The sequence below is a fragment of the Clinocottus analis genome, unplaced genomic scaffold, assembly GCF_023055335.1.
Source record: "Clinocottus analis isolate CAN_PGR_092001 unplaced genomic scaffold, fCliAna1.0.p SCAF_10, whole genome shotgun sequence".
NCBI classification, from domain to species: domain Eukaryota; kingdom Metazoa; phylum Chordata; class Actinopteri; order Perciformes; family Cottidae; genus Clinocottus; species Clinocottus analis.
In genome coordinates this window covers 3,301,234-3,327,352 of record NW_027175821.1, presented here as the reverse complement: position 1 = coordinate 3,327,352, position 26,119 = coordinate 3,301,234, and the positions used below count along the sequence as shown (strand labels likewise).

The 26,119-nt window shown below is 44.2% G+C and overlaps 1 protein-coding gene across 1 annotated transcript; it reads right to left on the bottom strand.

Annotated features, from left to right (window-relative positions):
* Positions 1-232: 232 nt before the first annotated feature.
* Positions 233-15,727, bottom strand: gabra4 (gamma-aminobutyric acid type A receptor subunit alpha4). The gene is made up of 9 exons (XM_068582664.1): positions 15,363-15,727; positions 15,092-15,210; positions 13,477-13,544; positions 12,985-13,205; positions 12,384-12,466; positions 9,403-9,546; positions 8,425-8,577; positions 5,141-5,397; positions 233-2,505 (listed from the first exon to the last, which is right to left on the bottom strand). Exons 1-9 carry the CDS (start codon positions 15,446-15,448, stop codon positions 1,945-1,947), a joined length of 1,692 nt encoding a protein of 563 aa, XP_068438765.1. The 5' UTR covers positions 15,449-15,727; the 3' UTR covers positions 233-1,944.
* Positions 15,728-26,119: the final 10,392 nt, after the last annotated feature.

The window sequence follows — 26,119 nt, the reverse complement described above, 5'->3', positions numbered from 1 at the left end:
ATAAGCAAAGTTGAATGAGTGATCCTGAAAGGCGCTGAATACGAGTGCGGGAGCATTTTCGTTGCCTCTCAACGGCTCTCAACATGGCGACCGCCGAAGCCAGCGGCTCGAGCTAATGGTGCTAATGGTGCTTACGGTGCGCACTCTGGCTAAAGTGCTGGAGCAGAGCTAACTGGAGGGTGAGGGCTACACGTGGCCGCCGGTGCGAGCGCAGTGTGGAGCGGCGGCCACGAGCTAGCCAGCGGGGCGCGCTAACATGCACGTACATGCACTGGAAGAAGCACGCGCTGCCGACCCCGGCTACCTCAACTTAAGCTAGAAACTCAGATAACAACGCACACAGAGGGAGAGCGGCGTCATACTCTGCTCAGGTCAAAGTTACTCCACTACGTCATCACGTTGACAGTAGTTTGCTGCGATATCATCACAGAGAGCACCTTCTGTTTCCCCCGTTTCCTAAGCTAAGCTAAGCTAAGCGCCTTACATTTAGCGCAGAGATATGAGCGGTATCCGTGTTCTCATCTAACTGTCAGCGAAATAATTTCCAGAAATGATGTCTTTAACATGACCTCGACAGAGAAAGCAGAGCCGGAGGCGGCGCCGCACTCTTTTATTAGGGTTTTTCCCTCTCGCTGGTAAAGTAGTGTAGCTCCAGTAAATCCCATTACCCTACCTTATAGCTGCTACAATTACCAGTAGCCGAATGAATGATTGGATAATAAAAACTCCTCGGGGGGTGTTCTACTTTAGGCTTTTAACGAGAAAAAAAAGGCAGCCTTTGCTTCACTCAACCTTGAACATGTTGCGGGATGGACTGCAGCTTTATAACAATAATTATAATAATAACACTGTTTGGGCTTTGCTCCATAGTCCCGGTGAAAGTTTTAACGCCACGAAATGCAGTGAAAAATGTCTGTGATGTGCGTTGAATCTGAAACACTTAACGCAGGTCACGTCTGTGAGACACAATCTAAAGAGGTGGATGACATCAGTCAGCTCCTGAGTCTCTAACCCAGAGGAGCAGTTGCTGAACAGTTCAGTCACATTCCCGCGTTCGTGCCAACGCGAACGCTAAACGAGCAGCCGACTCACTCGTTTTATTGCCGCAGTGATCTGCTAACTAATAGCTTTACTTTCCTCTTTTTTTTTTAATCACTTGCACAATCCTTGTTGACCATTTGGCAACCAATTGTGGCAGGAAAGAAGCTTAACTCCTACCGATACACAAATAAATAACTTTTTCTACTTTCTACTCAACTGATCCCCGAATTTCATCTTTTATATTTCAATATCTCCAGATTATCTAATCCAATTTTTGGCGGTCATCCGGCCCGCATTCAGGATTTAAGTTGAAAATCCAAGAAAAACAGTTCAACTTTTCATCGTCATCTCGGCTGCTGGCACCCGAAGCAACGTGTCTTAATATCCGATTGGAAGTGCACTGTAATCATTGAATATAAATCCGATTTATCCTAATAAATTCATATATTTACATAGCGTCGGTGCAGTTCATTCCAGGTCCGAAACATCTCGCCAGGTGCAGGGTACAAAAATAGGAAAACTAAAAAAAATCCCATGCTTTATCTTGACTGCGGGCCAAAAGGGATCATGAGGCAGTTGAAGCCGATGCAGACCTTTCAACAGTCAGACATGAGCAGCACGACGTAAAGAGGACAGCGGCATCTCTCAGTGTGCAGGTGTTCTTTCTTATGTCGAGTCAGATATTTCTAATTTGGTTGATTTTTTGCTCCCTTGCTCGCTGTTTCGAGGACCTCGGGAAGAAGAAAATGAATGTGTTCTCCGGGATGTGGAAGTGCTTGGCGAGCACATTTTGTTCATCTGTGTGGCAAGAACAATAGCTTTCCTCTTATTGTTTGCAAACTCCTTTAATCCTTGTTTGCTTCCCATCTGTTGTAGGAAAAGAGTCTGCGCTCTCAGCAGCGCCTAGCCATCTTTAGCCGCCATCGTGTCCCTCGAGAGGTAAACCACCCAGTAGACCATGTTAAACGCCCCGAAGGACACTGGGAACAGGATCCGGGCGTACTTGTCAATTTTGCTGGTCCCCCCCATGCCGGCGGTGGTGGGCTGGGAGCACGGCGTCTGCTTGGGCTCCAGCTTGTTCCCCGTCATCTGGATGCGCTCCAGCTTGGGCCCCAGGAGATGCTGCAGGGACGAGGAGGAGGAGTTGGCGTTCTGCTTACGCGGCGTCACCGCCGCCGCCGCCACCGCCACATCCGGCGTGGACGCCGCGGGCTGCGGCGCGCTCTTCACCAGCCGCGCCGAGGAGGAGGCCACGCTGAGGAGGCTCTCGGATTTGGGGCTGGAGCGCGAGAGGGTGGAGGTGGAGGAGCTGCCGTTGACGCCGCCGGCCGCGGCTCGCGGCGCTCTCGCCCGGCCGCCGACCCCCAAAATGTTGGTGGCGGACATGGCTCTCCGGTGGCTGCTGGCCTCTTGGTGGGAGATGTAATTCATCCGCTTTCTCAGGTTGCCGTTGCTGTCGGGATTCTGTGGAGAAAGAGGAAAAAAATGTTTTTTAAACTATATGAACAAAACGTTGGAGGGTCTCTTGTGGAGAGTATCTCGGCATAAACACTGAAGCTTTAGCAACAAAAACTGACAACTTTATTGCCAAATGTAGACTTTTTTCCTCTTAAATGATAGTGGTGAAAATCACCAGAAGTCCCACGATACTCAAGTCCCGATACGATATTATCACGATACATTGAGTATCGCGATGTAATGCGATTTATTACAATTTTTTTCAACCCCAAATTGGCCCCAAAGGAAAACTTAGTCCACAAAAAATACATTGATTTCATTATTTTAGGACCAAAACATTTAGAATTGATGAGATAAAAGATCGATACCCTGCTCCTGTGTATCGACACAATATCGCCACGCAAAATATCGCGATACTATGCTATATCGACTAGTAAATGTATTGTATCATGCTTCTTATGAAGTGATAATATGATGCATTTCAGTTTAAAGTCCTGGTCTGTTGTTTTGTTGAAATGCGGAGCAACATTTAAGAGAAAAACAGTCTGAGGATTAATCGTGTGAATAATCACATTCCTCCTGTCGGCCGCAGGTTTCAAGGCATTTGGCACTCGAGGTACTTTAAAAGCTCTCCTGCTTTTTTTTACCCCCCCTTTATTTCTCTGAAAAGGCGTAGCGGGCGTGACGTAGACCTCGTCGTATTGATCTGATTGCAGCCCCCACCCCCACCTCTCCGTGACCCAGATGGCCTTCATCTGGAAGCAGACGATACACAGATGTCACTTACCGAGGATTTCACTCATTTCACCCGAGCTTAAGACAGAGAGGAGGTAGCGCTTCATCGGGGCGTTAATGCCGCGTAGCGTCAAAGGAGCTTATCCTTTGAGAGTTGATGTTTTCAAGCAGAGAGAGTGTGATGCTGGTTCTGAGGCGTTTGCAGGAATTATCCAACACCCCCCACTCCCTCTGCCTTTGAAACTGAGTGCGTGTGTGTGTGTTTATGTGTGTGTTTGCCTTGTTGTCACAGTGGAGGTCAAAGGGCTAAGGGCCTGGAACCGTCAATCCCATGGCCTTATCGCCCCGCCGTTGGTTAAGCGCCAACAACAGGACCCGCTCTCGAGGAAAAGAGTATTAATTTCTTTCCACCACCCCGGAGCCTTTTTTCTTAAAAAAAAAGAAGATCTATACAGATGTACGCGGGGCAGCGTCGCTGTGGCAACCTACTAATCCACTTGAAGCGCTGTCGTCACCGTGCTGTCGTCGCATTCGGGCGTGATTACGCCACACTGGGATTGCAACTGGAGGTCGTTGGGGGGGGGGCAACTTGCTGCAGCGAGTGTGTAAAACTGGCATGTGCATTGCCGGTTCTGTCAGCTGCGGTGACGGGATAACAGTGGGCTAGCGCGTTCAAAGGCCGCTCGTTTGGGAAGGAACTTGAAGTCTGAGGGATGTGCACTTCCTCTTCTCTCCCGCCCTCCCCGTGTGTCAGAACGATGTTCGCGCGGCGCCATAGATACGTGCGTTGCTCGAACGGCGATTCGTAACGCGTTCGTCGCATCTGACTGCGAGCTCGGAAATAGCAGCGCGGCGTATTCATGAATTCTGATCCGATCCATATGTCGCCGGCCGCGGTGTCGATGCGATTCGTCTCAACTGTAGTGGAGCAGAAACGGGAGATTATGGCAATTATGTATTTGTGTGGGATTTTCGAAACAAGAGCGTCGTTGAGAAACATTACATTTAAGGCTGAATGGAAGCTAAATTAGTCCAGTTTTGATTTTTGGTTTGCAGGAAATATCTTAAAGGGATAGTTTTCGATCTTTGGAGAGCGGAGTTGAACGAGCTACCTATCCGTACCCATTGAATTTCCTACAGTAGATGGATGGCGGTCGGCTCATACAGACAGTATGAGTACGAGAGCAAAGCAAAGTACTGCTGTGGACGGAGAAGCTAAACGTAGTTTGGACAGTGCCACACCCCGAAAGAAACACACACTATCTCTTTAATTGTACGCTATATTTAAAATATACCGTAAAAGTCGGGTTACAAGCCGCTACTACCTTTCTGTAGGTGTCCCTGCTAGCTCCGAGCTGTAGCCAGCTAGCGCTTCCGCTAGCTCTCCGCTAGCGCTGGTGAAAGTGCTGCTGCCAACGCTGCTGCTAGCTCTCTGCTAGCTCCCTGCTAGGTAGCGGGACCAGCAGCGGGGAGCTAGCAGCAGCGCTACAGTAGTTTCTCCTCCCAAAAACTTCAAAAACACCCAAACTATCCCTTTAAGTGTGTCACAGTAACGTCCACCTCATTGGCCGCGTTTCTCAAGCGTGTCGTTGCAACATGTCGAGCAATCGTGTGTGTAATCGGCTGCTAAAAATGATCAGACAAAGGATCCCGTGATCTAAACCTCCCGGGATCAGATTTCTCCGGTTACCTCTGCAGCTCAAATCCTCTCTGCTCTTGTGAGCCGGAGCTCACAGCTGACGGTCCTCAGGCGGGCCCACTCCTGCCTACTCAAAACTCCAGGCTCCAGGCCAGATGCAGTAAGCACATAATACGGGGCGCGCTGCGTAAGTGCTACTCCAAGTTAAGTGCCATAAGCCCGTTTCGCCACGGCCACTTTATAGGGGAAGCGGAAAAGAAAAATCACCTGCAGCACTTCCCCCGCGTCCTTGACCTTCACCGGCGTGGTTTGGGGCACCGGGGGACATTTGGCCGGCTTCTTCTTGGCGCGCTCGATCTGCGCGTTGGTGAAGTAGTTCACGGCGGCGAACTCGATGAGGGCGGAGAAGACGAAGGCGAAGCAGACGGCGATGAACCAGTCCATGGCGGTGGCGTAGGAGACCTTGGGGAGGGAGTGGCGGGCGCTGATGCTGAGCGTCGTCATGGTCAGCACGGTGGTGATGCCTTTCAAACGGGGCCAGAAACAGGAGAATGTCAAAATATATTAGAATGATATAATTCATCTGTTTGTGACAATTGTTTTCCCCCAGCATGCATTGCGTGAAACAACATCACATTGGGAGTGAGAGTGAAAACGCCCTGAAAGAGGTTTCCTTCATGCAGTTGCCAATTAAATGGTGATAAAGATCATTTGCACGGTGCTCAATAACCCATGGGCATTATGTTGCTCTCCATCAGCACATTTCATTAACCAAGTGCGGGGGATAATGAACCAAATATATTCGGCTCTCTGAAATGGGAGACGAAGAGAACCACAGTATTTACAGATGTGTTTGTTGGTAACGTGGGGGCAGCTGTAAAAATATATTATGATCGAGTAAAGTAGATATGATTGTTAGGTTTAACTCAACGGGATTATTTTTCAGCCTGCAGATAAACTCCGCCTCCAAATAATGAATGACTACAAGATTGATGTGCATCAAAAAAGATATTACTCCAAGAGTTTTACAGTAAATCTTCTCCTCAATTTTGGTACTTTAGCGTCCTTTAAAAATAGTTAAATACAGCTGTGGAGGATCGACAAGAATGTAATTCCTCCACATCCTCCAGAATATATCGTTCCATATTTGGGGAAATAAATATATTGAATGTATTATCAAGAGTTGGACGAGACGATTGACACGAACCTCATGTTTGTACGCTAATAAGTCGGCTCCAGAGGAGAGTTAGCTGTTCGCCCTTTGCTTCAAGTCTTAATGCTAAGCTACGCTAGCCACCTTCCTGCTTCACGTATGTCCTCGAAGGTCCCGTATGGATGATGTCGTGGCATCGAGCGGTGAGATTGCAACAGACTGATTGCTGCTCCAACCACCGCTCTCTTCTCAAGCGTGCTGTCTGTTCTGCGCTACGCGGCGGATAAATGGCGTTTGCAACATGGCGATGACTCGCTCCCTCCAAAGACATCATTCACATCAATTCATAGCTTCAGGAGATTATATATAATCATTCCTATAAAGTGCACGTTGCAGGTGAACAGTTCTTGTCACCTGCTGGGTCAAACTTCTTAGAAATGACTCTGTGGTTGAAGACAAAGCAGAGTTTGGCTGCAGGGAGGGAGAGGAGAGGAGAGGAGAGGTTAAGAGAGGAGAGGAGGGCAGAGGAGAGGAGAGGAGACGAGAAAGTCCAAACACCCTTTCTCCCTCAGACGCATCGGTCACTGCGGGACAGCGGCATTGATCCCCGAGCGCGTTATCGCAACGACACCGAGACACATTTCTACTGAGGGTCACACTGTGTTTTCTTCCTCTCAGCAGACTCAGACTAACACAAACTGCACCGTCAACAGAAACACACACTGTGTCAAATGCATACTGAATGGATCCAGGTGACACTGCAGTGTGTGTGCGAGTGTGTGTGTGTGTGTCACCAGCAGCAAAACCATTCTGGTTTGTTGTTGGGTCACCATTAGTGATTCAGTGAGACTAAACGTCGCTGACGGCCCAAAAACACGGTCGCTGTTGTAATTAAAGGGGAAGTGCTCCGATTTTACACATGAGGGTCGACATGTGTCGGGCAACACAAACTGTACATGTGAGGAAATGTTGCATGGAGTCTGTTTCGGCTGAAGAGGGAGCTGTGTGAAGTCTGATGAGTTAGCTTTTGTCATCCGTGATACCAATATTACAAAAGATCATCTGTAAAGACTAACGCTTTATTAATGGTTTGTTCATCCTGTACAAATGCTTTACAAACCTGTTGCAGGACAGTAATTTGAACTTGGTGGTGTGAATGTGTTGCGTTGGGGATTTCACGTCCTCCACAGCCCTTTCCCAGAATGCAACTGGCCGAACAGTTCAAACAGTCAGAGAGTTTTCTCAACCAAGAAGCTCAATCGTTGGGGACATATTCCTGTCTCACGGCTGATTCACAAAATATTTTTGTGTTCGGACCACACCCATCTTCACACCCGGGCCTTTATCTTGACACACACACACACACACACCTTTGTCATTGAGTGACTTTCCAATCAACACAAGAGGAGGAACAAACTCCCAGACTGAGACGTCCTTTAATAACCAGCAACACTGGTCTGGTTTTAGCAGCTCTGTCTGTCTCTCACACACACACACACACACACACACACACACACACACACACACACACACACACACACACACACACATCAATCTATTCTCGGGACCCAAACGCTGCAGCAGGGGACCGATGGAGAGCTCAACTGGGTCACGGGCCAAAAACTGAGTTTTAGTTCCTCAAGTTAAGTTTATTAATATAATATAAATATATGTGTATAAATATATATATATATATATATATATATATATATATATATATATATATATATATTTATATATATGTTAATTGTATGTACTATTATATTACATGTCCCTGGTTTTGAAGTAACGTAATAACAAAGCAGTGGAGAAGATGTGAGGAGAGACGCCTACGTATAACTCACCGTGACATTAAGGCAATTATTATTATTATTATTACTCACAAACCTTCACAAATCTGTAATTCTAGTATTATGTATTTTTATTAAATAGAGCAACGAAGCAAAACAAAACCTTGTGCTAAATATAATTGGTAATTTCATTTTGTATAACCCTTTAAATGGAACACATCAGTAGCACAAAGCTTTTTATTTAATTAACTGCTCTTGATCGGGGATTGTTGATGTAAAATGTTTAATCTGTGGACACTTAAATTAAAAATGGCATCTTGCCAATAACAATACGTTAAATGCTCCCAGCAGGCACCACTTCAACCCGTCGAGAGGAGTATTTATACGACGTCGAGAGAAGGTGTTGTTTTTGTAAACCTGCATTTCCTTCGCTCATAAGATGCATCGAGATGTTTTCTCCCCGAAGCCGCCGGCTGTTCGTTCCAGCCGAACCGAACCGACGGCGGTGCATCAGCGTTGCTCGAGGCAATCTTTAAAATGACATAAAACATCAACCTCCGAGGCGCAGAGCGGAGAGAGAGAGAGCCGTGAGCGCGAGCTCTACGTACCGAAGACTGTGCGCGCCGGCACCGACTCCTTGTTGATCCAGAAGGACACTTGTGAGAGGATTACTGTCATGATGCAGGGGATGTACGTCTGGATCATGAAGTAGCCCATTTTACGTTTCAAGTGAAAGTAGACCGTCATCACCACATATTCACCTAGAGGACAGAAGAGAATTAGTTTGATGAACAAAGAATTGCAAAAAAAAAACTCTCGAAGCCGACAGATTTCACTTCGCCCCGACGTCGCCTGTTATTCTGTTTCATGCCGCTTTTTTTTCCCTCCACGTCCAGTTTCACCCGGATGAACTCGTGGCGGCCGTCTCTCTGCTGCTGAAATCCTTTTATTTGTTTTAATCCTTCAGTATTTATTCATCTGAAAATGCCTCCAAACGCATGACGCTGAGGGGTTTCATCTAAAGAGGCTGCTACCGGTCCAGTGGCGTGAGGTCGTCTTTTCCTTCAATAAAATATATTCTACACGTTCTTTTGTAGTGAATCTGGAGATGAAAGAAAGACATTTAGCTCGAAAGCGTGCATAACTCACTTAATAACATGACTTGATGACTTTAAACCAAATTTTCATAACTTTAAACCAAATTTTCATGACTTTAAACCAAATTTTCATGACTTTAAACTGAATTTCCATGACTTTAAACCACATTTCCATGCCAAACATGTAGTGAAAACACTGTCTAAACAGTAAAAAGTGATAAAATGTAGTATTTAAACTAACAATGAGGATTCAAAGCATACAGTAAACATTAAATGACACAAATGAATTTGAGACAGCAGTTTGATTAAAAGAATAAACATTTATATAGATGCCTGTATGTATGCTGCTTATATTTTCTTTTAAAAGCATATTAATTACTCAAAACTCGGGGTAAATGAACATCATAAACACATGATTATAACACATTTCCATCGACCGTAAAGAAACCGGCGATGAGTCAAGATGGCGGGAGGACGAGCGCGCCTCACCTGTGATGGATTTAATGGTTTCGCTGGACACCGTCTGTCCGATGAGATCGTACTGGACGAGGCTGGAGGACTCAGGAGGAACCTCCACTGAGTGCTGAGGCCCTTTGGTCCACGTGTAGATGATCTCTGTTTTAGGATATGCATCTGTAGAGCAGAGAGAGAAACCAACGCGAGGAGTCACTGACTGTGAGTCCTGATGTCATGTCACACAGCTATGAGTCTATATACCTGTATTGTCCATATGGATACATTTGTAGGACTTCTTGACCCTCACACGGCGTTGATGGGTTCATGGATGACCTCGTCTCCTCCAGAGGGCCGAGAAGTCATTCATAACCTCACGAGAGTCTGAAACCGCTCCGATCGACAGACACAGAGACGCTTTCTTCTGGTCGTGAACAGATTCGCTTTCGGGCCTGATTCTGTTTTCCTCATTGTGGCGATGCACAGACGGAAAGGAAGCGAAGGGAGAGCAGCTGTTTCTACACGACTCCCTCCAGCAGATGATTCTTCAGCAAATTCAATTTCAAATCTATCCTTCTGTGAGTCTTCTGATGAGCAAGCCGGCTCTTTGAATTAGCAATGTTTGGTGCAGGTAAAGAGATGAAGCATCAATATAAAGGGGATAACACTGGCGATACACACCTGACGCCACTTTAGCATTATTAGTAGAGTAAAGGCGCATAGATCATAAACTATCAGGGCTTATTGGGTGTCACATGGCAGTACTACGGTAGACATCTTATAATCTTTGTTGTTATGGGGATGCATTAGCAGACAAGAGAACATTAGCCAACAAATTCAACAGTTCATAGGATGTTTATCTGCAAAACAAATCACTTTTAAAAGATTCATATCTATGAACATTCAGCTTAATATGAGCCAGATTTCCCAGAAATGCCTCCTGGAGCGGTCAATAAGACACCTTTTTGGAAAGATTAGGACCTAAAGAATCAGAATATGCAGCAAAAATCCCAATAAAACAAAATGTTGATAATGTTAGGAAGGAGTTTCAGTCAAAAAAACTGTGTCGTTCGGTTGAAAAACGAATAAAAATTACGTATTTTATGCCAAAAGATTGTCTGAATGGGGCATGCTTTGGAGTGGGAGGATTTTCGCACACTGTTTCCAAAAGGTGGACAGAGTTTGTTTTTACTGAGGATCTAGCCGCATGCTGCTGGAATAAATGAGGTTTGGTGAGAGTGAAGCATCGCAAGTTGCCATAAAAGCAAAACAAGGAGCTTAAAACACTTAAAATGACCCGTCACTTCCATTCAAACTCTCCAGCGATTAACGCAGAAAACAAGATGGCATCACAGGTTGATTGACGAGGACGATCACCGTCACATCTGACATCTGCTGATGCAAAAACACGACGAGGTCAAAGCTCTTCTAGAGCTCCTGAAACTAGCGCAGCGTGGCTGGAGTCAACGTCTGCAGAGCTCCCATCTGCCGCTTACGAGTCCGACTTCAGGGGCATTTTAAAATCCAAACAAGTTTGAGTTTTTTTGCATTTCATCCCAGCGTTTCGCGGTGTGTTCGCCCGGCCGGCTCGGCCCCGGCGTTAGCGGCAGCAGTCTCCCGCCTGCCACTCCCTGTGGGACTCCACATCGGCAGGATACCAACTGTGTGCTGCCAAAGCCAAATGACTCTGGTGTGTCATGGAGTGGAACGCCACGCGAGTCCAGATGGAGAAACAGACGAAAAAAAAGGAGACGAAGAGAGAGAGAGAGAGAGAAAGAGTGACGGAGGAAGGATGAAGAGCACACACACACACACACACACATCAGCTATGGAAAGTAGCTGCATAGGTCTGCGCTATCCCGAGGCAGAGGAAGGGATTCTGACCTTTCCTTCGCTTGAGGCCGCCTCAGATCCATGGTCGCTTCCTCCTGACTGGAGGCTAGCGGCAACAGAGCAGGATGGTGAGAGGAGGAGGAGGAGATAAAGGAGGAGGAGGAGGAGGGATGACAATAACTGAGAAATGTGAATTTGTCCTCTGCAATGTCACCACTCGGGGTAATTGTGAGCGTGAAGGCGGACTCCTTGTCTCTTCCTTTCCCCTTCCTCCTGCAGATGTAATCTTCACATCGCGGCGGCTCTTTCTCCGATAAGACGGAAGCCGAGAAACTCCTTTTATTTTTCTGCTGACCAGTGCGCCCACTGTGAACACTGGTGCTGAGCCAGGCCTCCATTGTTCCCAGTGAACAATGAAATATTCAGGATTAGTAGTATTACCATGGCTTTGTGTCTCACAGCGCAGAACTCTCTGACTTTTTTTGTTAAAAAATGACACCTAGCTTAACGCTAAAACACTGTGTCATTTAGAAATATGGATAAACCCTCGAAGGATCGATCAAGAAAACCTTGTTTTTACACTTTAGTTTGTCTACAAAGGATCTAAGATGTTAACTAAGAAGTGCTGGAAGGCAGATATTTTTGGACAGAGCAGAGAAGCTACTAGCTTTATGCACGATAGCGAAGCTTCATGTTCACCGTACAGACATGAGAGAGCCTCGCGAGTAAGTCAAACTCTCGCTTTTTCCACTCGTTTCTTTGGGTCCGTGCTCCCTCCGCTCCGTTTTCACGGAGCTGGATAAACAGCCTGCGAGGGCAACACATTCAGAAGCTACCTGCTGTGCTTTACGCCTCCTGCTTAGCGAGGCAAAGCGATCCGGCGGGTGGAAGCTCCTCGGCGACACAGGGGTTTATTTGTTTGCAGGCCTCTGCGATAAGGACGCCGACAAAAAACGCTGAGCGGCGTAAAGGATTCACAGACGACACGCGTACAGGAGCGGCGACGCGATTAGCTGGCTTTTTCCCGCTCTGTGAACGCTCATCCCTCCCATATGAGGATGAGGAAAACATGCACGACTGCTGCGTTCATACGAATCTGGAGGGGTCAGAGGTCGAGCAGCGGCTACATTTTGCGCTCTCAGACAACACAAACGCACACAAACGCACACAAACGCAGGACTTACAGCTTCCAAACTTGAGGGGGCAAGCATGTCCATCCATCGGGAAGTTCACAAGCTTCATGGGACACTGGGCACTGATGGTCAACCTGTTGCAGTGCAGAGAAGAGTAGCTCAATAACAGGACACACACACACACACACACACACACACCACATGTTAACCAGCAGTAGACGGGCTGCAGAGCCCTGCGGTTGCTTCTTGTGACATGAACTCCCGTCAGCGCTGCCTGCCAGAGAGTTAACACACAGCGTCTCACTGAAGGAGGCGCGGGAGCAGTTACGTGATTTGTTGCATTGAATTGAAGATTTTGAAGAAGTTTGGCCGCCTCTGCTCTGCCTCCACACGGCTCTGCACTGTTTACACGTCACGAGCCAGTGGGAAAATCTGCTCAATCGCTTTAAATCAAACAAAGTCTGCCTTTTCTTTTCTTTTTAATCGGCGTAAACACCCCAAAAAAAAGATAGAAAAGGCATTATGAGAGGAGCCAATTTCACCGACACACACGTATAGTGTTTTAGAGGAAGTTCAGGCTAAAGCTATGGCTTTGGATGCCGTTCATCTGGTGCCAACGGGCTATAAGTGACGACGGCGTCTCCTTCGGTACCTCATGGTGTACAAGATGGTGCCGTTCTTCATGATGCGGAAAAGCTTGTTGGGCGCCGTCATGTTGTGAGCCACGGACTTCTTGCCGTTCCGGAAGAAGGTGTCCGGCGTCCACACTTTGGTCACCATCAGGTTGTTGAGCCGCAGGATCTCGATCGGTCCCTCGTAGCGCAGCCGGCGGTCCACCCACGTCTGCCGAAAGAACACGTCCATCGTGTACTCCTGTCGGGACATCGGCGCGACAAACACGCGACAAAACATGTGAGATCACGCGACAAAACATGTGAGATCACGCGACAAAACATGTGAGATCACGTAGGGAGGGTTTGGAGGGACATGGCTTCACGATTATCTGGGTAAAACATTGCAACACCCCGGTGTGTGAAGGAGGGAAAAGGTTTCCTCTGGACTCTTCTGTGACAAGCAGATTTTGGTACACAGTAGTGTGAAGTTAGCGTTAGCGTCATTAGCGCAAAACAGACAGGGTGCGTACCATTTCGACGTCCGAGACGGGCCCAAAGCTGGTCACGTAGATGTCCGTCTTGACCTCGGTCACAGGTCCTATTGAGCCAAAAGACAAGTGGCACAGTGAACCTTCTGGAAACGGTGAGCTAAAATCCTCCTGCGGCCATTTTAAGTCCCAGCATGCCCCATTCAGACAACCTTTTGGCATAAAATACGTAATATTTTTCCATTTTTGAACCGAACGACACAGTTTTTTGACTGAAACTCCTTTGTAACAGGCCAGGTCTTTTTATTGTGATTTTTGTTGCAGATTCTGATTCTTTATGTCCTAATCTTTCCATAAAGGTGTCTTATTGACGCTCCAAGAGGCATTTTTTGGGGAATCTGGCTCATATCAAGCTGGATGTTCATATTTACGATGAAAACATCTTTTAAAAGTGATTTTTTTTTGCAGATATATATTGTTTCTCTCCTAAGACGTTGCTGAACAAATACATACAATAAACACAAGTATTGGAATTTTGGAAAAACACTCAAACACAGCGGAAAGGAGGTCTGGAGCCAACGTTGGTTTCCACAGTTTTCAACGAGTTAAGTTCCCCGTTTGAAACCCTTCTGTGATGTCAGAGTCTTAAACACTGACCCATCAAACCCAGACGACATGCCATACTATCCAGAGCTGTACTGCCTTTGCATAATGGAACCGTGGCGGGGGGAGAAACAGCTTTAAAGATGTAAAAGCATAATCCAGTTTGATTTATGTGATGGTTTTTTCTCTCAGTGAGTGAATGTGAGCGACATGCATTGAATGACGCTGGTTCTTAATGTGCTGAGAAAAAGAAATCTGTGCGTTTTAGCCCTTGAACTTCCATGCATTAAACGTTTGTCTCTCTCACACACACACACACACACACACACACACACACACACACACAGAGGCTGGTTATATAACATTCGCTTAAACGTGCGAGCTTACAGGCCGCTCCACCAGGCTTACAGGATCAAGTCGGAGCATCCCGTGTGTTGTGACATGTTCTGTATGATGCACGTCTCCCACACGGAGAGAAGAATGCTTTTTTTTTTTTTCCCCTGACGTTTCTTTCTGTTTCCTCCTGTGGCATTTGATGCAGATGTGTGATCTAAAGGGACAGTTCGCAGTCAAAGACACACATTGTTCCTCTTTGTTTTGGTGGGAGTTGCCTCTCCAGGAGGTCTGTGGATGAGCTTCAGGAACCGAGTCAGGATTCCTGTACTTTTTTTTTTTTTTTAACAAGCCAAGTGACAATACTGTCTCATTACACACAACTCACACCAACAAACATGTAGACTGACTGAAATGTGTATTTTTGACTTCGTGCTGACTAAATTAATTTAACTTAAAGGATGCATTTGGTACTCAGTTACCTTAATGCACTTTATGGTTCGTTTAAGCATCTTATGGCATTAAAAGGATGTCTCGAGTGTTTCAGAGGTGAGAAATAACCAGTGATGACATATGTGGATGCTCAATGGGTGGCAGCTACTTATCCACAGCCTGGCTCCACTAAATAATAAAATAAAAGATAATGCCTGCTTTTAATTGGAAGGTGTGTGATTGCAATACATATATATATTGTTCATATGACGTAAATGATGCTACGTACCCCCGAACCCTGGTCGCAGTCTGTTGTCGTATCCGTCCAGAAGTCGGTCCAAAATGCGAGTAAAATTCTCCGGATAGATCCTTTCATCCTTCTTCGTCTGCCCAGAGACTTTCTTCACACTAGAAATAAGATGAAGGGAACACAAAAGAATCAGGGTGCCATAACTTCAGTGTAAAAAAAGAGAAGAGGAATAAAAAGGAGGGGGAGAAAGCTCGTTAGTGTCGCGCTGGAGGTTTTTTTTTCGGCACCGCGGACACTTTTTGGGACTCACCAAGTGGCCAAACAGGAAAAGTAGAGGAGGGTCCGAATGAGCGCGGGCCACATCGCCGTCTCCTTCTTCTTCTTGGCAGAAACCATGGTCGCATGCCATCCTTCAAAGCCTCTTCTTCACATCTCACCGCGCCAGACGCCCCGTGTTTGTCCCGGGGAACCGCGGCGCGCGGGCAAGTTGCGCCTCTCCGCCGCTCCTGCAGCCTCTCCACGCGCGCACCCGCAGGCACGTGCACGCTCCCAAACACACACGCGCCTACACACACACACACACACCTTCAACCTCAGCCCCCGGTCACCTCTCGTACGGATCCGAGCTGCTGCTGCTGTCGTCCAGAGAAAGAAACAATCCTCTCTCTCTCTCCCTGTCTCCTTCCCTCTCTTGTTTGCTTCTCTCTGTCTCACCCTCTCTCCCTCCCTCCCTCTCTCTCTCTCTGCCTGTTTGCTTTCTCCTTCTGCCTCTCACACACACACCTGCTTTGGTCAGGACACAGTGTATAGACGTGCACTGCTTCGAAAACGACTTCAACAAAGTCACATCTCTGACCCTTTTATGTCAAAACTGGAAAAGGGAGAACGCAGATTGGCCCGTTCATCTCCTTGACTTGAACATCTGAGCCGTTTCCTAACAACATTACCACACACACACACATCCACATACACACACACACATTAAACAACCTTTTTTTTCCCCCCCATACAACTTCTATTTTAGGAGTCTTTCCCCAGATGTCTGCCCTTTGACCTCGGGCATCGAGCTGCGCGGTGACGCCGCTATCGGCAGCCTAGATTGCCTCCAAGTTGAACTAGTTTCAGCAATGCATTGGTGAGCGCCTGAATTAGGATTCAAATGGGTCAGTCTTGTCGCAATACGCAATCACACACACACACACACACGCACACACACACACACACAAAGTCACACAGGTACTGTAGAGGAACTGGGACAAGCCACATGCTGCTTCACAGATTTCTCTGCACCTGGGACAAGCACAAGACCTTCAATGTGTGTGTGTGTGTGTGTGTGTGTGTGTGTGTGTGTGTGTGTGTGCGTGTATGCGTGTGTGCGTGAGTGTGTGTGTGTGCGTGTGTGTGTGTGCAGCTCTGAAGGTGAAGTGCGGGTAGATCTCGCAGGATAAACAAGATGTCTGGGTTCCACCACACTGGCTTTCCTGATTAGTTTTGAAGTGCATACAGTATAAAGACACAAACACACACACACACACACACACACACACACACACACGGGGCTAAAACAGAAGCCACTTAGTGCAAAAGGACGGCGAGGAAACATTATGCTGCTACGCTAACATGCAGGGCTGAAGTCATGCAGCGTCGTCTCATCGCACAGCCGCCCACCGCCGTCCTCCCACAACGCACCACAGCAAGGCGGCTCTGTGGGGGATGAGTAATACGCGTGCTCTGTTGTGGGGGCAGGCTCTCGTCCAAGTGATTTCTGTTGGTGTGTTCTTAGTCTTGCTCAGGCATTTGATTACAATATGCTCATTTTCAACCAAAGCACTGCGATAGGACACGAATGACCAGAAACGTCACGAGTACAGTTGCAAGAAGGAAGGAAAGTCGTCCGTATGACGCCACGCTGACCTTTCCCTGTGAGCCGGTCCTGTGTTTGAACTCCAGTGCATGACGCCTTATTGGGTTATTATTATTGGCCGGCGTATACGTAGCAATAAAGGAGTGTTAGAGGCTTCTAATTTCATTTTGTGTGTGTTGTTTTGCGCGCGTCGTCCACAGAGTTTGTCCTGAGATTCCTTGAAACGGGTTATTTTGCTTTGTAAGCTGTGTGTCCCGCAGCAGAAATAACTGCTACGATAACATAGTTCTTCATCAGTGTGTGTGTGTGTGTGTGTGTGTGTGTGTGTGTGTCTGTGTGAAGAAGAAAGGTAGACGAGGTGATGGCTGCTGCTCGTGTCGTGAGGGGTTGAGATCCACGGCGGCAGCAGAGGGGCATGACGTGACCTCCTGGAGGATCCACCCGGGGCCTTCAGAGAGTCTCCCAACCTGACGACACACACACGCACTACCGCGCACACACTCACACACACCTACGGTACAGCACTGCTGCAGCAGAGCTTGTTAGTCGGAGCTCAGCGCACATGAAAGACGGCCGTCTTTACCGTGTGGCAGCGACACCGCGAGACCTCATTAGCTTCGCAGGTACGGATTTATTTGACGAGCGGTCCGATAAGTCTCGTTATCATTCTTTTGTTCTGGCAGTAAACAGAAAGGGAGTGTAACGTTTCCTCAAATATAATTTAAACCCTAAACCTACCTATTCCACAGCCAAAAGACTATTCATGGAAAGCTGCTGGATACAAAAACTAAAAACAACATGGCCAGGCGGACTTAATGAAACACAATAAACGACAAGGAGAAAGAAAAGTTTTTTTTTTAAAAGCGACTTGTGAGCCCGTGCTCTTCCTCCACCCCTATGGTGTGAGGCAGCTTGATTTTTCCTAAACCCTAAACCCTAACTCTATACCCTAACCCTAAACCTAAACCCTAACACTAGCCTAACCCTAAATCCTAACCCCTAAACCCTAACCCTAAACCCTGAACCTAACCCTAAACCTAAACCCTAACCCTAAACCCTGAACCTAACCCCTAAACATAACCCTAAACCTTAACCCTAAACCCTAACCCTTGCTCTAAACCTAACCCTAAACCTAAGCCCTAACACTAGCCTAACCCTAAATCCTAAACCCTAACCCTAAACCCTGAACCTAACCCCTAAACCATAACCCTAACCCTAAACCCAAACCCTTGCCCTAAACCTAAACCCTCAACCTAACCTAACCCTAAACCCTAACCCTAAACCTAACCCCCTATCCTAAGCCTTGTAAAAAAAACAACCTCACAGCTCAAATCTCCAGCCCTCACTGTTGGTGCATGAATGCAACATGTGCCCACATGAGATACCTGAATGTGTTCTCCTGTCTGATGTAGCCCGACTAGCATAATTGAGTGAGTCACAGTGAAAAAACTCTCCCATTTAACGGCGTTTAGGAAAACGGTTGGCGCTGTTTTGTTGGAGCCGCTCTCGTTGTGGAGGAAAGAGAGTTAAACGTCCAGGTAGCAGAAAGAGAGAGCGGCTCTTTTTGTGCGCTGGGGAGGTTTTTTTTTACGATTGATGAGGCTCATTCTGGGAGCGCGGGAAGCTAATGAGTCAGAACCACGAGTCAAGCTGTCGGGGAAATCACACCACCACTCCCCACCAGCCCAACGTGACATCTTCAACACCAAACAAATGCAGAGGGAGAGAGGCACGCAGACTGAACACGAGACGCCGGAGAGCAGAGCTTAACGCCACAGATTCCCTTCAGCTGCAATTCATTTCTTTAACGTGCGTTTCAGCTCCAACTTCAAGCTGAAAGTGAACGTCAGCACATTTGCATTCAGTCTGATGGAGTCGATGTGTCCTCTTTCTTGGGTTCCTTAACAGCCGAGGCAGAAGTAAACCACGTCCCCGTCTCTCCTGCTTCCTCGCTGTACTTCAAATGAGGCGTTCGGGGACCAGAATAACGGACGGGCCTTGTTCGGTGCTGCATTAGAGCTCTAAAAAGCTCCAAAAACAGAGCGTTCAGTCACAAATGTAGACCAGTAGAGTCTCAATGTTAAAGCTGACTGAACCAGTGCTTTGTGCAACTTCCCGTGTTTGATTGGCAGATGCTGCAAGTTTAAATCTGCATTTCTTTTGCGGCCACCTGGGGCTGCAGAGCTACAAGATCCTGGAGGAGACGTTTTGATAACCTTGGTGTGCCTCTGACTTTTCCATCAGGTCAACATTTGGAAATTTGTACAATATTTATGTTCATGACCTGAGATCTGAGTAGCTTTGTAGTTGTTTTGTGTCTCTTTGTAGTCATTCTGAGTAGCTTTGTAGTTGTTTTGTGTCTCGGTTGTCTTGCTTCTCTTTGTAGTCTTTGTGTCTGAAAGTGTTTATTTTGTGTCTTTTTGTAGTTTATTTGTGTGTCTTTGTGGTTTATTTGTGTCGGTTGAGGTGGTTTTACTTTCCTTTATCGATGAAGGCCTGAGCCAGACCTTCCACATGTTTGGATATCAATCAATCAATTATGGAACAATAACAGTGATTATTTTGCAGATTCACTTATCCAAGAACAAGCTTGGTCTTTAGGGAAGCACTTCAAAATAAAACCAAATCTCCAAATTGCAAGTTAATCCATTTGCTGTGTGTTAAACGTTGGCTCACGTCCACCAGGGTGCATTTATCCACACAGGCTTCACTTCCAAAGCTCACGCAGGAGAACCCGGCTTCCTGTGAGCTGAGGGAAACATGAGCGGGAAGAGCATTCTTCGGCTGAAAGACGGAGATGTTGTTGTGCAGCTGACCGTGACCTCTGACCTCCCAGTAGAGGCGGAGGCGGAGCAAAAAGGAGAATCTCCCCTCCAGGGTTGTATAAAAAACGCCTTTACTGACATAGAAGTCTCCAAAAATAACATCAAAATCTACTCATCCATGTTCAGAGGGAAGCATATTGACGTGAATCCTTTCCTTCAGGGGTTCGAGTTCACACCTCACAGCCCACACCGCTGCTGGTCAAATTAATGCATAAAAATGTTTAGTCGAGTCGTAGAGAAGAAGAAGAAAAAGCCCAATTTAGATTCATAATGGTGCATTTACTGCCAGGTTGTCTATCATTTTATGATGAATCACGTCCCACTCGGAGTGGACAGATATTGTGGCTGCAAAAAAAAATGGATTGGCAGATGGGTTTAAGTAAATATGATAAATGTGGTCATGTTTCCAGTATTTCACAGTAAAGTTTGCCTGATCTAAGGTATTGGGGATCGTAAGGCACGGAGGAGTCCTCTAAGAAGATGTCTTCAGAGGAGCGTTCAGAAAAACACTTATCCTAAATCTTATTTAGTACTCGTTCTCCAGCGCTTCACTGCCCACTGTCATGGTCGATGAAGTCGTTCTCTCCAAAGGAAACATCGGCCTGAACCATTATCCACTTGTGACTCTGATTGGGAGTCGTCTACGCTCTGCAGAGCCCTGAAGGCCTCTCATCCACGTCGGTAAGCCCGCCCACCCATTACATGCAAGTACTTGACAAAAACTTGAGTGCCCTATAATGTACAGGTGACAAATTCCCTCTCTTTCTAGGCAATTCCGTCACTCTGTCACGACGTTTGTGTCTGTTGAGCATCTGGAAAACAACCAAAGTGATGTGCTCTGAGCTGCTTCTTTATTTGGAAGGGCGCCGCATTGAACCCCTCAAACATCCTCGTCAATGTCCCACAGCTCTGCTTGATTTCAAGTTTCAGCACTTCCCAAATTGAAGAGGATAGTTTGGTTTGGGGTGCTTTTTCTTTTCTTCCATCTGGAGTAAAACTCATGCAATGCTCCTTTATGTTTATGTGAAAATGTGTGACTGAGTGACCGTTAATCACCCCATGCACATACACATTGGTTGGTGCGTCCTTGGTTTTGGGGAGAAACTTGAATAAACATGCATGTTTGAAGATGTTTTCACAGCAATATAAATGTATATTAGAGTTTAATTATGACCTGTTTACACAGAGCTCTTCGCAGCTTTATAATACATCATTAAAACTACTGACGGCAAGATTGCTTTTTCATAATTATGAAAAAAAGTATGACAAAAAAAGTCATGACCAAAAAAGTTTGACCAAAAAAAGTCATGACCAAAAAAGTGTGACCAAAAAAAGTCATGACCGAAAAAAAAGTCATGACCAAAAAAAAGTGATGACCAAAAAAAAATTGACCAAAAAAAAAGTGATGACCAAAAAAAAGTGATGACCAAAAAAAAAAGTCATGACCAAAAAAAAGTCATGACCAAAAGAAGTCATGACCAAAAAAAAGTCATGACCAAAAAAAAAGTCATGACCAAAAAAAAAAGTCATGACCAAAAAAAAGTCATGACCAAAAAAAAGTTAGGACCAAAAAAAAATTGACCAAAAAAAAGTGATGACCAAAAAAAAGTGATGACCAAAAAAATGTCATGACCAAAAAAATGTCATGACCAAAAAAAAGTTATGAAAAAAAATTAGGACCAAAAAAAAAGTGATGACCAAAAAAAAGTCATGACCAAAAAAAAAGTCATGACCAAAAAAAAGTCATGACCAAAAGAAGTCATGACCAAAAAAAAGTCATGACCAAAAAAAAAGTCATAACCAAAAAAAAGTCATGACCAAAAGAAAAGTCATGACCAAAAAAAAGTCATGACCAAAAAAAAGTGATGACCAAAAAAAAATTGACCAAAAAAAAAGTGATGACCAAAAAAAAGTGATGACCAAAAAAAAAGTCATGACCAAAAAAAAGTCATGACCAAAAGAAGTCATGACCAAAAAAAAGTCATGACCAAAAAAAAAGTCATGACCAAAAAAAAAGTCATGACCAAAAAAAAAGTTATGAAAAAAGTCATGACCAAAAACAAGTCATGACCGAAAAAAAGTCATGACCAATAAAAAGTCATGACCAAAAAAGTGTGACCAAAAAAAGTCATGACCAAAAAAAAGTCACGACGAAAAAAAAGTCATGACCAAAAAAAAAAAGGCATGAAAAAAAAGTCATGACGAAAAAAAAGTCATGACGAAAAAAAAGTCATGACCAAAAAAAAGTCATGACCAAAAAAAAAGTCATGACCAAAAAAAAGTTATGACCAAAAAAAGTCATGACCAAAAAAAGTCATGACCCAAAAAAAAGTCATGACCAAAAGAAAAGTCATGACCAAAAAAAAATGTCATGACCAAAAAAAAGTTATGAAAAAAAATTAGGACCAAAAAAAAAGTCATGACCAAAAAAAAAGTCATGACCAAAAAAAAGTCATGACCGAAAAAAAAGTCATGACCAAAAAAGTTAGGACCAAAAAAAAGTCATGACCAAAAAAAAGTTAGGACCAAAAAAAAGTCATGACCAAAAAAAAGTTAGGACCAAAAAAAAATCATGACCAAAAAAAAAAGTCATGACCAAAAAAAAGTCATGACCAAAAGAAGTCATGACCAAAAAAAAGTCATGACCAAAAAAAAAGTGATGACCAAAAAAAAGTCATGACCAAAAAAAAGTCATGACCAAAAAAAAAGTCATGACCAAAAAAAAGTCATGACCAAAAAAAAAAGTCATGACCAAAAAAAAAGTCATGACCAAAAAAAAAAGTCATGACCAAAAAAAAGTCATGACCGAAAAAAAAGTCATGACCAAAAAAAAGTTAGGACCAAAAAAAAATTGACCAAAAAAAAAGTGATGACCAAAAAAAAGTCATGACCAAAAAAAAGTCATGACCAAAAAAAAGTCATGACCAAAAAAAAAGTTATGAAAAAAAATTATGACCAAAAAAAAAGTCATGACCAAAAAAAAAAGTCATGACCAAAAAAAAGTCATGACCGAAAAAAAAGTCATGACCAAAAAAAAGTGATGACCAAAAAAAAATTGACCAAAAAAAAAGTGATGACCAAAAAAAAGTGATGACCAAAAAAAAAGTCATGACCAAAAAAAAGTCATGACCAAAAGAAGTCATGACCAAAAAAAAGTCATGACCAAAAAAAAAGTCATGACCAAAAAAAAAAGTCATGACCAAAAAAAAGTCATGACCAAAAAAAAGTTAGGACCAAAAAAAAATTGACCAAAAAAAAAGTGATGACCAAAAGAAGTCATGACCAAAAAAAAGTCATGACCAAAAAAAAAGTCATGACCAAAAAAAAAAGTCATGACCAAAAAAAAGTCATGACCGAAAAAAAAGTCATGACCAAAAAAAAGTGATGACCAAAAAAAAATTGACCAAAAAAAAAGTGATGACCAAAAAAAAGTGATGACCAAAAAAAAAAGTCATGACCAAAAAAAAGTCATGACCCAAAAAAAAGTCATGACCAAAAGAAAAAAGTCATGACCAAAAAAAAGTCATGACCAAAAAAAAAGTCATGACCAAAAAAAAGTCATGACCAAAAGAAGTCATGACCAAAAAAAAGTCATGACCAAAAAAAAAGTCATAACCAAAAAAAAGTCATGACCAAAAGAAAAGTCATGACCAAAAAAAAGTCATGACCAAAAAAAAGTGATGACCAAAAAAAAATTGACCAAAAAAAAAGTGATGACCAAAAAAAAGTGATGACCAAAAAAAAAAGTCATGACCAAAAAAAAGTCATGACCAAAAGAAGTCATGACCAAAAAAAAGTCATGACCAAAAAAAAAGTCATGACCAAAAAAAAAAGTCATGACCAAAAAAAAGTCATGACCAAAAAAAAGTTAGGACCAAAAAAAAATTGACCAAAAAAAAAGTGATGACCAAAAGAAGTCATGACCAAAAAAAAGTCATGACCAAAAAAAAAGTCATGACCAAAAAAAAAAGTCATGACCAAAAAAAAGTTATGAAAAAAAGTCATGACCAAAAAAAGTCATGAAACAAAAAAAAGTCATGACCAAAAAAAAAGTCATGAAACAAAAAAAAGTCATGACCAAAAAAAAAAGTCATGACCAAAAAAAAAAGTCATGACCAAAAAAAGTCATGACCAAAAAAAAAAGTCATGACCAAAAAAAAGTCATGACCCAAAAAAAAGGTATGACCAAAAAAAAGGAGATAAAAAGTTGAAATATGAGATTGTAAGTGCCTGCACTGTCTTCATGTCTCTTCATCCCATCGCCGGTTCAACATGCTAATTATGCAAGCTAACTGCTGACGTTTTAGCTCAACAAATAACAGCAATGCTCTTAATGTAGCTGCTGCTGTGTTTCTCAAAGGGGGCGACCGACACCTCAGACTGCACATAGCCCTTAAAACAAAAGTGGTGTCGTCACAGTCCTGCTAACGCTAATGCAGTGGGTTGTAAAGTAAGGCACATATTGTAACCGTGCATCGAGTTGTCCTCTGTCGTATAGACGGGTGCTTCGTGGTGGAAAGTGTGTTAGCACGACACCATTTAATGAAGAACAACAGTGAGTCTCAATCACATTGTAGCGCCCCTTGGTCAGGAAAGCTACGAGGCGTTATCTTGCTTATTGTGTGGTTTATTCAGGACAGTATACATTTTTTTTGGTCATAATTATAATTTTTTTGTTGTCATGACTTTTTTTTGTGGTGGAAATGGGCTTCCATACTATCCTGAATAGTTTTGTTCATGATAATGGATCAAATCTGATCTTCTGACAGCCATAGTTCCTTATATAGACACCTTATATAGACACATCCATGTGTGTATATAAATGGATAAACCTCCTGTTCAGCATCAGCTTGTTCCAATCTGCTTTGCTTTTCCTTTGCTTTTTTTTTTTTAAACACAGGCGTAAATGAGGCGTTCACACATTTATAGATTGTTTCTGGTGATGATTTTGAATCCATCTGTAGGGGCCGTAGCCAGTGGGAGACTGCGAGAAGAGGCGTACATGTTGGTGGGAGAAGGTTTTGCCCTGCAGCAAATGGTGTGTGCGAGTGCAAGTGCAAATGTGTTTGTGTTCCTGTACATATATGCATATAAATGTTGTTTTCACAAAGAAAATCACTGCCTTGGAAACAGTACTTGCATCAAGGTTTTTTTTTACAGCGGAATTATAAAAAGGTGAAGAAATGATGAGGGGCGGCCAGATGTGAGGAGGGATAAAAAAAGAGCAAAACATGTTAATTTATTCTTCTGCGTTACTGTATCTATAAACTAAAATACAGTATTGTTGGTTTAGAATCACTTTAATGCCATTTTACTCTCCGTGCAACCACAACAATTAACAAACGAGGCTCACAACGTTTTCCTGGTGGAGACATGTTGGAAAACATGGTTCCCAGTTTGCTGCTGCTCCGCTCCCTCAGTCGCCTCCACAGCAGTCGGGACCCCCCGCCGGCGGCAGCAGATGTAACCAGAAACACTTTACTGAGCCGTTTCTGCTGAGCCATGGAAAAATGGGGTGACACCGAATAACCTTGGTTTCACTGACAGAGAACAACGCTTACATGCACACACACGCACACACACACACACACACACACACACACACACACACACAAGGGCGGAGGCATGTCACTATGTAGAGACTGCCACTGCGTCATCATTTTTACCGATGCGGGCAAGATGAAGTCAAGGGGCCGGGGTTGGATGCATAATTTGGGCGTTTGGCGTGGTATAGGGACATTATGGGTTCTTCCGAAAAGGTCTGAAAGAACACTGGATACAGAAAACACTCGGTCCTTGCACAAAGTTCTTTTGGAAATCCTCCCGCGGCAATTTTAAGTCCCAGCATGACCCATTCAGACAATCTTGTGGCATAAAATACATAATTCTTTCCATTTTTTAACCGAACGACAGTTTTTTTGACTGAAACTCCTTCCTAACAGGCCAAGGCTTTGTTTTATTGTGATTTTTGTCGCAGATTCTGATGCTTTAGGTCCTAAATTTTACAAAAATGTCTGCAGAGGTTATACATTTAAGACTGAATTACAAGTGTTATCCAAAAGACGCTCAGTTGCGATACAGCTTCACACCACTTGGTGGCGGTAACGCGTCACTCAGTTTTGAACCCTGGTATGGTGTTCGGGTCTGTGGGAACTGTTTTAATTTTTTATCAAAACAAAAATTAATATCATTCATTACTTTATAAATTTTAATTAATTTTTAATTTTCTGCGAAGAACACATATCCACATATCAGACACACTTCGACTTGTGAGAACGAAAGCAGATCATTAAACTTGTCAATACAAATGTAAATGGGGGATCTCTATATTGTTTCTGTATACTTCTACACAGTTTTTTTTTTTTTTTTTTTTTCAGT

Excerpts from the sequence above, each read along its gene's own strand:
- gabra4 (XM_068582664.1), bottom strand. The coding sequence starts at position 15,448 with ATGGTTTCTGCCAAGAAGAAGAAGGAGACGGCGATGTGGCCCGCGCTC. Across the intron at positions 15,211-15,362 it reads TTTTCCTGTTTGGCCACTTG|TGTGAAGAAAGTCTCTGGGC; the intron begins GTGAGTCCCAAA and ends TCTTATTTCTAG. Across the intron at positions 12,467-12,984 it reads ACCATCTTGTACACCATGAG|GTTGACCATCAGTGCCCAGT; the intron begins GTACCGAAGGAG and ends GCACTGCAACAG.